The sequence below is a fragment of the Stylophora pistillata genome, chromosome 3 (genome assembly GCF_964205215.1).
Source record: "Stylophora pistillata chromosome 3, jaStyPist1.2, whole genome shotgun sequence".
Classification (NCBI taxonomy): domain Eukaryota; kingdom Metazoa; phylum Cnidaria; class Anthozoa; order Scleractinia; family Pocilloporidae; genus Stylophora; species Stylophora pistillata.
Genome location: NC_142521.1, coordinates 17,909,725 through 17,926,562, shown reverse-complemented (window position 1 = coordinate 17,926,562; position 16,838 = coordinate 17,909,725). Strand labels below are relative to the sequence as shown.

The window sequence follows — 16,838 nt, the reverse complement described above, 5'->3', positions numbered from 1 at the left end:
GACGAATAAAACCGTAGGTCCGGTTTCCTGCAGGGTTAGGGGCAGGAGACGTTAATTTCCCACGCACGAGATTACTGTAGGGTTTATATCGACCTTTTGTTCCCCATGCTGCAGCGACTAGGGTCAGCAATGTCGGTGTTTAAAATGACATGCACTTCCAAGAAATAGATTCGGTAAATGTTGTTACATTGAGCGTGTTTGATGTAACTTATTTACCGATGCGAATTCGCAGACTATAATTCCATTTTCTCGGGTAATGCTACACTTGTATACTTGGCTTTGTGCTATTGATCCTTTTATATTAAAACAAATGTTTATTTCGTGGTTATAAGGTCTGTGAAAGGGAATCCTTATTTCTAGTTCTATTGGTATCATTTATTACAGTTGAAACGTTACCTGTACAACCGTAGATTTCTATTCTCATCGCTATACTTGTACTCCACGCTATGGGTAAGATCCTTATGTATCGTGTTGTGATTGGAGGTTTGAGGATATTGTAAACAGCAGTTTCACTATCGCTGTTTCCGGTGAACATCTAAGCGAGAAAAACACAGAAACCATTACGGAAAATGATGCATGAAGCTTGCGGAAGATTAATAATAAAAGAAAAGAGTTATGCCTTTTGTGATATATTTAAATGATACACTCTAATGGAGGCTTGTAGGCCCCGGAAAATACTCGACTGTCAGAGAAGTTCTTCAACTGCAAATCTTCCTTTTGCTTTATTCAAATTGCAATTCGATCCACAAAATTAACACTGCTTCCGGAACTTTTTTGTTTTCCTAAGACTGCTTTCAACCTGATCATATGTGCAAACATGTACAACCATTTATAAAGCTATGAGATATTTTATCCAAATCTATGTCTGAAGTTTTTAAAGATGCCAGTAATTCTCAGGGCAGCTCTACACTGATTCACTGATTTAGTTGGCGTTGCGTACCTTGGGGTTGCCTCCAACAACTTCCTTGTAGGACGTGAAAGTGATTTCGTTAACACTGTATTGTAACTCAAAAGAAGTCACCCATTGATCATAGCCATCCCTCCCTTGAGTCGCCACTCGTGTTACTCGAGTGTAACTACCAAGATCCACCTGAAGCCATTGATCACGGTCATTTGTAAGAGGAAGCCAACCGCCCTGTTTTATTCCACTTATCTTGGTATTTAGTCTGGCACGCTGTGGCGCATGATTATCATCCAGTTGAGATGATGCACTGATTTGACCATCTGAGATCAATCCACTCTCCATACCGACTGGTGAAATACAATCTACAGAAAAAAAAGGACAATCAACCATTTACACTGGTTTGGGCAGGATAAAGATCTACGGTTGTACAGGTAGCGTTTCAACTGTAACAAAGAAGAAGGAAAATATCAAATTGGGGATATTGTTAGATCTGAATTCAAAATTGTCAGAATCGCAACTGTAACAATTCCATGGCAAATAAGAAGGAGAATGAATACAACCCCTTAACCCATCAGGAAAATATTTTCAAAACCAAGAATCATTTTCGATCACCTGGACATCCAAAGAGCTCTATCCTCATGGAGATATGTTTGTTCCACTTTGTTGGGATTATGCGGAAATACCGTGCTTTGAGTGGCGGACGAAGTGTATTATACACAATCTCGTCAGGGTCTCGATTTCCGCTTAATTCCTAAAATGGTCACAAACGTCACAGTTAATTAAGACCTGATTTGGGGTGTGAATATCATGGAAGTTTTCCGATACGCAAGACGTTGTTTATCTGATTGTGATGTTACTCTACTGTTTGATTGTTCTTTGTTTGTTTGTTTGTTTGTTTTGCTAGCTTTACTTTCATAATTGCGCTTAAAATGACAGGTACCGGTAAGTATGAATAACTAAAGAAATAACGCAACAACGTGGTTAGACAGCAGCGTGCTTTTGTGGTTTCCTAACTGTGGTTATTTCCTATTCAAACTGAGGTGTAAGCATTAAAGTTACAGTATTTGCAGATGAATATTTTTTATTTTATGATATAAATATTTCCATTAGAAGTTGATAAAATGAGGAAAAACGATACCGTAACCGAAGTGTCTCCAGTTTTTTGGTAGAACTTGTAAGTCACTCCATTATCACTGTACTGTAACTTGTATCTGGTCACCCACTCATCAGCTCCGTTCATCCCCTGAGTCGCCACTTGCGTCACTCGAGTGTAACTACCAAAATCCACCTGAAGCCATTGGTTGGTATCATTTGTAAGAGCCGACCACCCTCCGGCTTTGCTTCCTTCGGCCTGAAAATGCAACCTGCCTTGTACTGCGGAGTGGTCTCCATCCATTTGCGAGGAAGCGGTGATTTGCGCATCAAATATTGACCTACTTTCCATGCCAAGAGGGACTGCGCATTCTGCAATGAGTGAGTTTTGGTATCAATCTATAATTAGGCAAGAAGCTTCTTATTGTGTAATTGCAATCCAGCCCCCAGAACTACAAAGACCGAAATAACTATATCCTACTAGTGGGTAAGATAAAACAACACACGTGTTTTGCACGAAATTATTTTAAGTTATGTAATAACCCTAGGGACATTTCTCTATAAAAATGAACATGCGTTTCGAAAATCGTAACGGGAACACAAGGTTCAAGAAAGGGAAAGGAATACAGAATTGTAAGTACAATTAGCTCAAGAACATTACGGCACAGTGCCTGAAAAGTAACTAGTGTAATTTGTTTATTTCAGTTTAACTTCACGTGCTCATAAGAAAGAAGGAGTGCAGAAATAAAGTTTCGAAAATTTTCCCGAGCTGTTAAGGTCTGAATACAAGTTCAATACAACGCATCATACGATCCTCGTTACAAATACTTACAGTTTGCCCATGAACAAATTACAAATAATTTACTGTAATAGATAAAGGATACTAAAATTGAATAAACCTTCCTTTAGCGAGAAAAAAGGCCATTTCAATTAATATTTTCAAGAGGAACAATAAAAAAACATTTTTTGTCTAAAAGCTGATGTGACAGTATAGCTTTGGCCTTAAGTTAGAGAACTGTGGTATGTGTTATTAACCTTGTAACAGGGTTTCTTCTCGTTGAGCTTCGAATGTGTTAAGAGCTGCCCCTCCTCATAAGAAATATCTATTTCCTACGAATTATCCGGAATAAAACAATATTTGGTTCATACCTAGACAACCATATATTTCGGTTCGCATTCCGAGGTTATAACTGTTTGGGTTATAAGGTTTGAATCGAATGTAACGAGCTCTGATTGATTGTTTTAGCTTGTTACGCACAACTGACTGGTAGTCTTGATTTCCATTAAACACCTGTGAAATGAAACATAATATAATTTTAGACAGACTTAAAGTCGCCTTTTTTACTTCAGGGTTTACACATTAAAAGGTTTCAAGGTAGCATTACACCCAAAGTGATAACATACTAGTCAATTACTTCTCTCATGAAACCCAGCTTAGACTGAAACAATCACATTATCATGCTCAGTCCATGAGTATTTAAATTACTTTCTGTGTATACCTTAGGTAGAGTTTTTCCAGGTTCTTTGTAAAAATGAAAGGCTATTCCATCATCACTGTATTGTAAATTGTAACTAGTTGTCCAGAATTCGGGCTGGTACCAGTACCACCTGTACCGGTACAATTTTACTCCTTGAGTTGCGACACTTGTCACAGTTGAGTAAGTTCCAAGATCCACCTGAAGCCATTGTCTATGAGTAGCTCCATAAGCAATCCAGCCGCCCAAGTTCAACCGTGCAGATTTAGCAGAACCGTAATACCATCGGGAGGCGGAGGTGGAGGCAGTGATTTGACTATCGGAGATAACCTGACTTTCCATGCCAAGTGGTGAGGAACAACCTGAAAGGGTTTGATCAGAAAGGAAACAAAATAATGCGTGAAGGACACTTTCAAAACAACAGTTCTTCACTGTAACCTATCATGATACATATGATAAGCTTAATTTGTACACGAATTTTGATTGGTCCCTTCTTATGATCCGTTGGAGGTCAGACGCCTGGTTGACTTCACCAGTAACAATTTTTAGCTTCTTTATTCTGAATTATTTTATTATTTATTATGAAACGTGTAGCTTCCGCGTTGCTGTGGGTCTGTAAAATAATAGATCGCAGAATTATAGAAATAATAAGTCGTGCATAAGTTTGAGACAACTAAGCGCTGACAATTATGTAGAGTTGGCACTCTAGACTACTACTTCAAACACCCGCCCCTTTTTTCAAAAAAAAATTACAGATTTAAGGTAAGAGTAAAATAAGATAATAAGGTTCTCTTCTCTGCTTAAAAGAAAAATAACTCAGAAAAACCTTAAAAGGAGGTTTGGCAGGAATTCGAACATTTCGGCCACGAAGAGATTTCCTTATCAGTTTTGTATATAATTTTTTCTTGGAACCGTTTCTTTTCATCTTTTCTCGGTTATGTCACATCATAAATTTCCTTCTCAAGCACCAGAAGCACACCTGCGTCTTCGAACTGTGGTTTCTTTAGAAATACTTAACCGCAGATTGTTCTCACTGAGAGACCATAACTTTATGAAATACCTCGACACCCATAGAGCTCCATTCTGAGTGATATATGGTTGTGCCACGTGACTGGCAATAGCCTGATGTAACGAGCAGTGATTGGCGAGATCAACTTGTTATACACAACTGTATCACCGTCTTGATTTCCCTGGAATACCTGATTGTTAAAAACAAAACCAATTGAGCTTGGAAAGAAACCTTACCTTCACACAAAAGGAGCTCATGTCCAAACTTTAAAAATACTGATGCAGCGAGATGAGTGTGTCGGTAGGTCCAAAGGTTCACTTATTCGTTACACTTTTTAATGTTTAGTTTTTGTTGATTGAGTGATGGTACATGAGGGTAAGTCTCGGGTTAATTATTTCATGAATTCTCGAAGAAAGCTGAGAAGTCTATTCAAAGAAGATTTTAGACAGAATAAATAGGAGACAAAACTATCATCCAAAGAGATTTTACCTTAGCTGACATTTCATTAGGTTCTTTGTATAACTGGAAGATTACTTCGTCATAACTAAAATGTAACGTGTAAGTTGTTATCCACTGCCGCAATATTGAAGAGTTCCTCCCCTGAGTCGCCACACCTGTCACTGTGGTATAACCGCCAAGGTCCACTTGAAGCCACGACTTATGATCATTTACACGAGACGACCATCCCCCTTGCTTGCTGCCCTGTTCAATAAAGTTCAGTCTCGCCTGTCTTGGTGTGCTGTTGTCATTCATTCGCGAAGACGCACTTATTTGAGCATCTAAAATCGCGCCACTCTCCATGCCAAGGGCTCCTGCGAATTTATCAAATACAAGGGGTCAAACAGCTGATTTTTTGCGCCACACTCTGATTAATAACTCATGTAGAAGCTTCCTCTTGACATATTCATGTCTTGAAAACTAAATTAAAATCAACAAATCTCTTTCATTGTGCAAAGTTCAAGCCCGAGAGCCACGTCCTGTTTTCACGAATTCAACGAAGCTTTGATTCCCCCTTCACTTGTAACATTACATGACAGGTTTAAATACGATAACATAAGGCAGAATGCTAAAATTTCTGTAAGATTTCGGAGTGTTTTGAATCAGTTTATTGCTCGAGGATTTTCTTTGGATACATCTCAAACTTGTACATACTTATTTTGTAAAGTGTCAATGGACAGACTCTTACCAGAACATTTAACAGCGTTATAAGAAGCTTGGAACCCATAGAAGGAACCATTCTTATCTGATCTGAATATTACAAGAAGGCTGTTTGAGGAAGAATAAATTCCATTCCTGGGGGGAAGCTGACCGCCATAGAACACTCCTAACTCTTTGCCTGTTTGGTTGGTGCCATCGTAAACATAAACAGCGTCTGTGTTGTTTTCAGATTGCAGACTGAAGTGCGTAAACATTAAGGCCACTTGATAGGATGCATTTAACATGATCTTCCACATGCAATATTGCCCATCTGGGTACCTTTCTGGATAGTTAGGTGAGTAAATGACGCCTTTGTCTCCCGGTAGAGTTTGGTTTTGGCATTTATAGTCTCCTGCAAGTTAGACAAGGTTATTTTTCCTATGATTAGAGTTGTTTTCGTTGAACTCAGGGAAAAAACTCAGGGCACAGAAACAATTTCACAGGTCTGCAATTGCTTGTGCATGTTTTTTCCATCCTCGCAGCCTCTGAAACTCGTTCTCTCTCACTTTTTTGCGCCTCTCTTAATCAATGCTCGCCTAGTGTGAGTAAGAGGACTAACTTAACTGACAAGCACATCATTTCCTGAACACTAGTCGATCAAGGTAGAAAACCAAATACGATATTTGATTCTCTGATTTATGTACATCGGTAGCTTGTAGAACAAAAGAGGCACTAAGCGATCTTAAAGATTCACTTGTTGGGCATTAGACTATACTGAGTTGACATACTTGATGAAAGAGGAATTTTCAGAGTTATTTCACTGGGCCCAAGATATCTTGCGTTTTCTTTTTGTGTCACCCACGTCGATTGTCTTGTGCCTGCGTAGCCAGCAAAAGCAAAAGAAGACCGATAGCTTCCTCGAACAGAACCACTAGCCCCCAGCCTCTTGAGAGCGCGAACCGCTGATGAGGAAAATCGCCAGCCCCCTTCTTGAACGGCGACCAAAACAATTTTGCTAAAGTAAGGAAAAATAAAAAATTATTCAATCCATGGGAAAGAATTAAAGGTCAGCTCTTGATGTTCGACTTCTAACACGAGCCAAGATCGTGAAAAGCGTTTTAGTAACGAGTTTACATAACGAAACCTGGAGTTTCAGACGCAAAATGAAGCGACATGAACCGGTGAACCAGGTCATACTTTTCCACGCACTCTCTTATTAACGAAGATTTTCAAGGACACCTTGCTCAGTGGTGACAATAAGATTTATGTCCCATTCACACTAAAGCAAAAATGCATTTTAAAGTTGTTTTGTTTAACTCAGCTCAGAATTGTGTTCTTCATAGAAGTTGTTTTCATTGATGTTGGTAAAATTCAAATTTCGTACAAGGTTTACAAGTTTGTGATAACTTAAACATCAGGTAACATTCAGCTTTTTCATTTTCTCTATGATTTTCATTCAGTTAAATCTGGTTTTTCTAAACATGTTTTGCTGGTGTAAACGGTATTAGACTGGGAGAGTTAAGTGCCAGTGGGGAAAACAATGTCAAAATGCTGGTTGTAAAGATCACTTCCGGCGAAGTAATCTAGGTCTTCTTTCAGTTCTTTCGGTTACTCAGTGATTTCTTTAATGTAGTTGGTACAGGTAATTCTCCAGTCCAGCTGTTGTCAAGACAATAAAGGCTAGACGAATGATGTGTTTGACATTTTATAATTTACTTGAAAATAACTGCACTGCAAAATTAGATGAGTCAACGAAAGTTTAGGAAAAGCTGGGTAACCGCACACCCGACTCGTCTTGCGACCGAAAGGAGTCCTAGATTACATGGCCGGAAGTGATCATTACACCGGTGAGTCCTCTGTTCGAGAAACATGATTTCTAAAACTCTATATGATACCTGGGCTAAAAGAGTTAGGCATCACTGTAAAGGTGTGATTTTCTAAGGCTAAAATGATAGAACTACACCATAAACCTGAAATGAAATTACTTACTTTCCTTTAATGCTGTTGAGGTAATCTCTCAGGTCATTACCGGCATTACTTTTCCCATTCGTGTCGAAAACTTTTGAAGAAAGAACGACACCTGAGAGAAAAAAAAACATAGCTAGTATGAGAACCGGAAATTATACAAGATAAAAGAAATGTAAATCCTCTTTTGTACCGAATCAAGGAAGTGCAAAAGTCCTGGACAAAAATCTGACTCGGTCCATGACAACATGAACTTATGCCTGTTTTTGTGGTCGAAAAAAGGTCCTCGACTTTTTCTCGGGAATTATTTGGCGATATTTGCTCTTTGGCTCATAACTCTGCTGAGAATAATAGCTAGCTTGAAAAGCTCCCAGACGCCACTTAGATCTCGCCTGAGCCAAGGAGCTTTTTCCGTGTTCCCATTGTCGAGATTTCCCTAATCATAAAGAAATGTAAGAAATACCGTAATAACACACACACACCTGTTGCACCGTCCACAACAACAACGTTATGCCCTCTGCCGTGACGAGAGTAATCCTCGCCGTTCACCTTGACGTAAGCAATTCCACGTGTGTTTGGTGTCTTTCCTCGATCATAATACCCTTCGCTTTTAATGTATACATCTATAGCAGGAGCTGGAGCAGATGCTGCAACCAAACCGAACAGTCAGTTCAATTAAGTTCGTTCCATTGTTCAGCCTGTTTTCAGTTGCAATGTCTTGGGGGGAATAAAGCTACAGGCGATGATACTGATTCGTACGTCATTTAAGGGACTGGGCACACCGGAAGTAAAGATTGCGTCAGTCCCATTCATCACTTCCACGGGAAACAGAAGGGAGTAGAATAAAACTAACATCGAACATTTTGACACTGCTTTTAGTATGGAATTAAGTGCAGTAGTTAATTATGTTTTATCAGTGCAAGTATAAAACTCAAAATCAAGATCAAGCTTTATTAACAATAAATATGTATTTCCATAAGGTCGTAGTAGTAGCAAGTAGGATAAATATTGTAAGAAATATACAACTATTTTTAGAGACATGTTTCGGCATGCTTATGCCATTTTCAATCAATGAGTAACTGAACGTGAGTAATTATATAACAGACAAGTAGATGAATAAAATATTTACAGTATGATGTAATACAAAAGCAGGTACTAATTACAGCGTGACAACAAACATGAAATTAAAGGTGTGAACTAAAATGCTAGAAAAGTAATTGTTTGTTAACTTCAGGTTTGATCTTATTTATATAAAACGACACCGCGGAAATACGTTTTTCAAGGGCACGATACAGTATTTTAATGGTCAGCGGACACCTCAACGAAACCATGAAATGCCGATAACTTTTACGATGTTTTTCGCCGTGAGTCAAATCGACAGCGTAAAAAGTCAAAACTTAGAAAGAATACTGTAAACTTAGCTTTGAAACTCGGCTCACCTTTTGAATAGTTCTTAAGCTCAATTACATAATTTGCCAAAGCCGAACTGAAGTTGCACACGATATGAAATTGTTGTTTTTCGCTGGCGGCTCCGTGGCAACTAAGTTTTGTTTATAAAAGAGCTTATGCACAAAGGCTAAAAATGAGACGATCTTTGAATGGTTGAAGCGGTGATCCGAGGACGCTGCACTATCAGGTTTGTAAAGCAGTGGCTTGAACCGTATAAATCGGCCTGTCAACGGCATTTCGGTCAGATTCGCCGAAAAGAAGACAAAACATGCCCGTGTAGCACGGCCACCCTATCCCCACTAGTTACTGTATGTATCATAGTTGGCCAAAAAACCTACGACTGTAACATGCATGGGACTGAAGCCCCCAAAAGTACAAAGACTGGCTCAACTGGAGGAAGAATAAACCGAGGTATGCTTTAAGTACAAAATGTCCATTATAACCAGGATAATAAAGAAGTTTTTACTTTCCACCTTAGTTTGTAATTTTTTTTTTCTGAGAAGCTGTAATTTTATTTCTGAGCAATAGTTTTACTTTCCCAACAAGTATTTCTCATTACAATTATGAATAATTTGTAGTGTCTTTTTGCTAAGTTGCTTTTCCTCACTAATCATTTTATTTTATTTATTTTTGCTTTTTCTTTTCTTTCTTTACTAACTTAATGCCATCTGCAACATAAAATGTACTGAGCTAACAATACTTCTGCTTTATTTAGCTCCCTGATTCACAAAGTAACATTACCACCTTGGTACTACTATGAAAAAGTCGCATGATTTTTTAATAACGAGCATTGTTTCAAGTAAGGGTTATCGGCCTGAAGCCAGGGGTTATTTGATTTATTCCCCTCGTGCGTTTCCCGAGGGGAATAAATCAACGCACGAGGGGAATAAATCACATAACCCCTCGCTTCAGGCCGATAAATGGCTTATTTTCACATGTGCGAGGATTCTTCAAGGGATGCAAAAATACACTGAAGATAAATGGCTCTATTTTTCATGTTTGTTTTGTTTTCCAACACTCCATGCTGGCATTAGTGGGATTCACAAGTTTCTCGGCTTTTTAATTATGTTAGTTTTTTAAAGTCGCATTTCGAATTAGTTGTTCGTCTTGTTCGTAAGTGAATGCTAGGAAGAGGCTAGCAATGTTGAGCGATTCATGGTCAGAACTGTTTGTTACTCTAAGCAGTTTTAGTGGCAGCACCTCAATTGGGGTTTCGAAAAACAACTTAGTCTTTATTTGTGGGTGCAGACAACGAGAAAGTAGTTGACAATTTTAATTTGCGCACCGAGGATCTTTTGACCGACTTTTTACAGATAAAGAAGATTCCGGCCTAAGGATCACTAGTGTAAAAGACAAGGAAATTCAGGCGAGGAATGAAGGAAGAATACCACAAAACACTAAAAGGGCAACTTCATGGAGTACACGAGTTTGGGTGACTGGGTTACAGAGCGAAACTCGTTGCCAATAAATGACAGCGACACTTTCGTGGTAGCTCAAAACAGTGGAATTTTAAAGACACTGTGCAATTTCGAACTGTCGTTTTGGCTGAGCAAGTTTGTATATGACATAAGGAAGAGGGATAAGAACGAATACCCTCCAAATTCACTGTATTTACTGTAAATTTGTTCTTCATGAACAGGTAATTTAAATGCGAGGGGATTATAGATTAATCCCCTCGCATTTAAATTACATATTAATACATAATTCTCCCGCATTTCAATTAGCTGTTCATTAGCCCCGCTCTTCCCTTCAAACAATCAAAGCCGCACCCAGCTTTTTAGACAGTTGATTTGGGGAGTATGTAATATATTCTCCCCGAAAAGAACAAAGGAATCCGAGCTTATGTAAAAATAAGCATAATTCGGAGAAAAATGGAGCAATGTTAGTGGCAAAATATATTTTTCCTAGCACAATCTATATAAACAACAAATATATATGAAATACATATATATGAACTGCGGTTATGAAACGTATATGTGCACGATCCTTCGCAGTAAAGCACTATTTAAGCAATAGTGAAAATCAGACCTGCACTAGTATCGCAGAGGTCAGACGGTGGTTCGAATCTCGTACAGGCCTGAATTTTTTTCAGGTCTGATTTTCACTATTGCTTAAATAGTACTTTACTGCGAAGGATCGTGCACATATACAATCTATATAGGCCTATAATCTGAAAACTGTTTTAGCTCGGTCGATAATGACGCGAAAGTCGCGAATTTCTAATGTTGATGATGCCGCAGAGTGTTTCTTGTTGGGCTTTGTGATTAAAAAAAAAGCGAAATGCTCGAATGAGAGCAGCGCGGAGGGTTTTGAATTCTGAATGTCGGTGAAGTTACAAAGAGAAGTTGCTCGCTTGTCAAAAGCGCGTAAGAGTATGACTTGAAACCCTTTTACATTACGAAAGTTACAGAAGTGCTCGAAAAGGCTTTTGATATTACACGCTTCGTCATTTTTTTCTGAATCCCGAGATAAGGTAACGAATTTTTTGTGTAAAGGTTGTCAACTGAAGAATTAGTTGCAAGAATATTACTATTCCATTGGAAAGGTATTCGATTAAAAATCGACAACAAACTGACGCTGCTTAATAAAACCTTACCTGCCGATAAAAAACTGTTTAGCAGAGTTATCAAACTTAAAGCTTTCCAAAGCAACATCCTGAGCTCCTCATTGAAGATGTTACTACACACTGTTGTGTTTGTGCCCATATCCCTTCACCTTTTATAGAATTAGGTCGTCATCGCCCGTGAGCAGAACGTGCCTCATACACCAGGCGGATATCAAGAGGTCAATCTTATTTTTTTTGCAGTTTCGAGAATTTCTTCAGGTTTTAACTATGGAACATGTGCAATCTCACAACGTGCACAGGAGTCATGACTGGAGAGCTCCTTTAATGGCACATAGGTAAAAAATTTAACACTCAAGTAGAACTTTGAAGTTATCGTTTTGCCGGAGGAAAGTATTCGATCTCTTGTTTGTCTCACAGGGAGAGGAAGTTCGAGGCCTATAATTACAAATATCGCACGAAATCAGTCAAAGGTCAAAAAGAGGCATTTGCACGGCCGCGCTTTGATACAAATTTTAACTTCGAGTGTTAATATCATCTCAAGTATAGGCAAAGAGGATTAGTGTGGGATGTAATCAACACGATATGCGGTAAAGATAATGTGCTCTCAATACGACAAGGGAAGTTCTAATGTTTCAGGTGTTCTGGTGTTTATGTCATAAAAATAGATGGTGTATGACGCAACCGGAACACATACCGAAACAACGGGCCAGTGTTTGTTACGTTGGATGTTGATTAGCCTGTAATCCACATTTAGGGTAAATTTATGGTTCGTTTTCATCTTAAAATCAACCTATATTGAGAAGATATACCATCGATGACTTATGATCAAAGTCAAAGTTTTTCTCTGCGTTTCGTTTTCATCTAAAAAGCAAACCTATGCTTGACATTTTCCTAACCCGTCAGCAAACGAAACATGCCGTTGGCGTCGAACCTGGAACTGTTTCATTGGTCCTTACTTTAAATTACATGTCATTCTTGGTTGAAAATAAAACGGGTTGGTGAAAAATTCCTACGTGATCTTCTGTTAATCGGTATATGCCACCCTATGAAGCATAACTTTTTGAGCCATTTCGTCCGACAATGAGTTTGGATTTCGAAGCTTATGCGATAACACAACAGCATATACGGCCTGCCAATGAATAGGTACACGCCGACAATAAGAATATCTTCGCTCAACTAATTCAAAGCCTGAGTCAATGAGCTAAGAGCCAGTCCAGTTAAAAGTTCCGAAGCGGATGGGCGCCGAGAGTAGAATGACATCATAGTGACTGCCTCGGTCTTCCTGTATGTGACTTCGTCCAACATCCGTTAACCAGCGTGACGTACAAGTCACGTAGTAACTAATTTGTTTATGACTTTCAGTGTTTATGTTGCAGTTACGTCAATTGGGAAAAAAACACAGTTGTTGTACATTTAATAATTCATCCTGCTTTAGGGACATTTTTTTTGCTCAAGGCAACTTTCTGAGTAAAAGTATGATAAGATGGAAAAGAATATCATCTATCTACAAAACGCATGTCGTGTTATTTACAAAAGATTATGAGCGCCCCCATGGTGACATTTAGGTCAAAGTTGAACCCTAAATTCGAGCTTTAATGCTATCATTTACAGGGAGGAAAGTATTCCATCTTCAGTTTCTCTCAAAATCGCCCGCTTTATACGAAGGTCAAACCTGTGAAAGGAAGTTCGAAGGCTATACATCACAAGAAACACGTCGAACATCAAATTCTTCGTTTTCAGGTGGCGTCATACCAATTGCGAACACCGGTATTCAAAAGTTCTGGTGGACAAACAGACTAGGGACCTTAAGCAAAGTCGACGAAAAGGACGACGACGACGACGACGACGACGACGACGACGAATATGTCTGCGCGAAGTCTGGGTCGAGACTGTTGTTCACTGGTAAAAAAAGGGCGGGAAAAAGCGAACTTAAGCTGCTCTCGACGTGAACGTGACCGTAAACAAATGAAAAAAATTTTTTGAAATCTCCAGTTTTACCATTACGGTTTCTTTTCACGAACTTCAGGAGCTTTTTTCTCCTTAGCCACTTCCATGGATATTTAAATGATGAAGAACTGTTGCTGTTATACGAAGAATACTATCCAAAAAATCCAGATTTTCCTTACGAGAATTGTGGCAGGTTTTCACTCGAAGACATGAACGATTCAGAGGGTGTGGCACAATTTAGATTCAGAATACATAACCTTTCATTACTCGCAGAGGTCCTCCAAATTCCAGATAGCTTTACGTGCTACCACAGATCCGGCCAGAATAATCGCCTAAACAAATTTTTTACAACTCTTGAAATTGAACCTACGTGGTTCAATTAAAGAAGTGCCTACAAAAAGAAAGAAAAATAAAGCGATTTACAAAACGTTACGGCCAAAACTATGATGAAAAAATATTTCTTGCTAATTTAGATGGCATATTCCTAAATTATTTCGGTTTTCTGGGGACAAAAACTTTCAAACGGAGAAAAAAATAGCCCAATGAATACTCACGTTCACTAGTCGACGTAAAAATGCACGATTTTACGTTCTCAACTTCCAGTGGACAACGAGCGGTGGACAGTGGAGTGGCATCGTGACATGCGCACTATCCCTTGATAATGTAAAATTACTTCCGGCTCGTCGTCGTCGTCCTTTTCGTCGACCTCGCTTAAGGTCCATACTAGGGACTTTAAGATATCTGGACCGCTGACCTCGAGGACGGTAATATTAGGCGCAGAGGACTGGGCCGAAACCGACGTTCTTGGCGAGAAACTTTCTAGGTTAAGGAGCGGGTTGTTTGAACGGAGGACGGCAGTGAACCTGAAGTTTCTAGCTCTTTTCGTAAATCATGGCATATTTTAAAAAGACTCGCGAAATGATTGTTATTGCTTACGCAGAAAAGCTACTGACCGACGAAGAGTTCCTGTTTCTGTACGAAGCTAATAAGCCAGTTAATTTAGAGCTGCCATACTACGAGTGCGAAGAATTTAACTCATGGCTGAACATTTATGATGAATAGCAGTAATTTACGTGATACATGGAGTGACCAAAATAATTCTGGAAACAGATGCCAGAAAATTCAATTTCATTCAAGTTTAGTTGACATATTCGCCATCACTGCGAAGCACAGCAAACAAACACTCATTCGCGATGGTATTTTACACTTCAATTTTTTAACTTTTGTTTATCAGAACAAGAAATAACAGTAAGGACAGCCTTTTCAATTGAAAAATAATGAATTTTAAAAGAAATGCTCGTCAAATGTGCTTACGTTCACTTGTGGACGGCAAATCTCCAATTCTGAAGTCCTCGACAACAACTGGACGGCAACACGTGTTGTGCAGACATGCGCAATACAGTCTACACGTGTAAAATTACTTCCGGTCAGATGTCCTCTGAAACAGCCGTCCAGGTATCTTGAAGTCCCTACTATCTTCAGGTGGACGAAACAAAGCGCTGAGTCAGAGGTCACCAATATTCTTTGTTCTTCTAAACACTTTTTTAATGGATTATCTTTGTGCGGTTAAGAACTGTGGTCATAATAGTGTAAGGGACAAAGGGGTGTATCCATTTTTTCGACTTCCAGGCATCGAGATATCCCAAGTAGAGGCCATACACAAACTTTGCATAGAGTGAAGACGCCTCTGGTTCGTTCGTATTTTCAGGATCTGGACGAAAAAGCCATTGAAAATACTTGCGTTTGTAGCGATCACTTTAGAAAAGGTTAGTAATACAAAGAACATTAGGTTAGAATTATGTTTTGGTCAATTATGATTATATTTTATTAAAAATTACGGCCGCAGAATGTTCGCCTTATTCCACGGCCTCCACGTGTGTTCGCGCCGTTTGTTCTAAACATATCAAATTACATTCCTTGCTGTAGGGGAACCAGCTTGTTTTAAATCTGCAACAGACCCAGTTTGGGCACCATCGTTAAAGCTAGGACATAACAATATTACTGAAAAGGACATTGAAAAAGCAATACGTAATGATCGGGCAGAACATCGCGAGACAAAGAAGAGGAAAATCTAAGAAGAACAAGAAGAAGCAGAGGCTTTGGCTGCTAGAAATTAAGCGGGAAGACCTGAAGCCGAACGACTAGAGGCTGAAAGACTTGAGGCTGAAAAGGTTTAATCAGAGCAAAATAACGCCTCTAAAATATCTAGTAAGTTGGGATTTTCTATTCAGCTGAATTTACAATGTTTTTCCTCTTATTTATTTACTATTAAGTTATATTCTTAATTCAATATTTCTGATTTTTTTGTCTCTGAATTATTTTTGAGTGTTTGAATTATAGAGTACTTACACTATGTTCATGAAGTAAAATCAAAATTACCAACCGTTTATATCATTATTTAACCGAAAGAAAAGGCAAATTAAGTAAAAGTATAATACCTTACTCTGTACTTGAGTATTTCTCGTTAAACTCCTCATGGAAATAGTGTGCGGACTCAATAGCAAGAAAATAAATAAGACATTATAATAAATTCATTTTTATTGCTTACTAGTGGACACGTCAGAACCTCATGTTGTCGATCAGCAATGCCAGACAGATACAACTGGTGAATTATTGGACATGCTGAATAAGTATATGCATGACTTACAACGACAGCTTAGTAAAATGAAGAGTCAACTACTGTTTTCATGTCAATTTAACGAAGACAGTGTCAGGGAAGATACTTGGTCCGTATACTATTTACCCATTCCGATATGAAGAAATCATGAGCATCCATTGATTTCCAAGCCTTCATTTCTTGCCCGGTTTTCCACGAGGTTTGGATGACTAGGTAGTTGACAATATCGGGATATGTAATACTTGGCTAATACTTGTAATACTTGCAATCCGCTTTTTTTAACAAGTAGGGATCGAACCCCAAATATGTACCTTTTCATAATAACTTACCTTCGTAGGACCGTTCAAAGTTGAGTAATACTCGGAAAGTGATATAGAATTGCAAGAATTCACAGGCGCAAACGCCAATTTTTTTTTTTTTTTTTTTTTTTTTTTTTGCTCTGTTTATCCACCGGAAGATTTAGTGGCGTGCGTCGTGGCTTTTTTGTCACGTGGTTGAAAATTATCAAAACAGGGATGCTACCTGTTTGTATGCCGCACTTGCATACAAATTTTACCTTCGAGTGTTAAAACTTTCTCTTAGGTGTAGACGAAGTGATTAATTGAAAGGCATTATCAACACGATACACAGTCAAGATATTATGCTTTCAATACAGAGGAAGTTGATTATGCTTTCAA

The 16,838-nt window shown here is 38.7% G+C and overlaps 1 protein-coding gene and 1 long non-coding RNA gene across 2 annotated transcripts in view; one reads left to right on the top strand and one right to left on the bottom strand.

The window, feature by feature from the left end:
* Positions 1–11,759, bottom strand: part of LOC111342858 (uncharacterized) — a 32,248-nt gene extending 20,489 nt beyond the window's left edge. Inside the window, exons 1-13 of the mRNA XM_022949986.2 lie at positions 11,628–11,759; positions 8,065–8,229; positions 7,607–7,697; positions 6,406–6,632; positions 5,667–6,029; positions 4,970–5,292; positions 4,532–4,670; positions 3,496–3,833; positions 3,146–3,287; positions 2,043–2,368; positions 1,517–1,655; positions 941–1,266; positions 397–535 (exon numbers count right to left, since the gene is read on the bottom strand). Coding sequence (XP_022805721.2) covers positions 397–535; positions 941–1,266; positions 1,517–1,655; positions 2,043–2,368; positions 3,146–3,287; positions 3,496–3,833; positions 4,532–4,670; positions 4,970–5,292; positions 5,667–6,029; positions 6,406–6,632; positions 7,607–7,697; positions 8,065–8,229; positions 11,628–11,736 — 2,827 coding nt within the window. The 5' untranslated portion in view covers positions 11,737–11,759. The remainder of the gene's footprint in view (positions 1–396; positions 536–940; positions 1,267–1,516; positions 1,656–2,042; positions 2,369–3,145; positions 3,288–3,495; positions 3,834–4,531; positions 4,671–4,969; positions 5,293–5,666; positions 6,030–6,405; positions 6,633–7,606; positions 7,698–8,064; positions 8,230–11,627) is intronic.
* Positions 11,760–12,986: 1,227 nt separating this feature from the next.
* LOC111342953 (uncharacterized) lies at positions 12,987–16,838 on the top strand. The gene is made up of 3 exons (XR_002696002.2): positions 12,987–15,310; positions 15,471–15,752; positions 16,096–16,838. It is a non-coding gene; the product is annotated as an uncharacterized LOC111342953 (long non-coding RNA).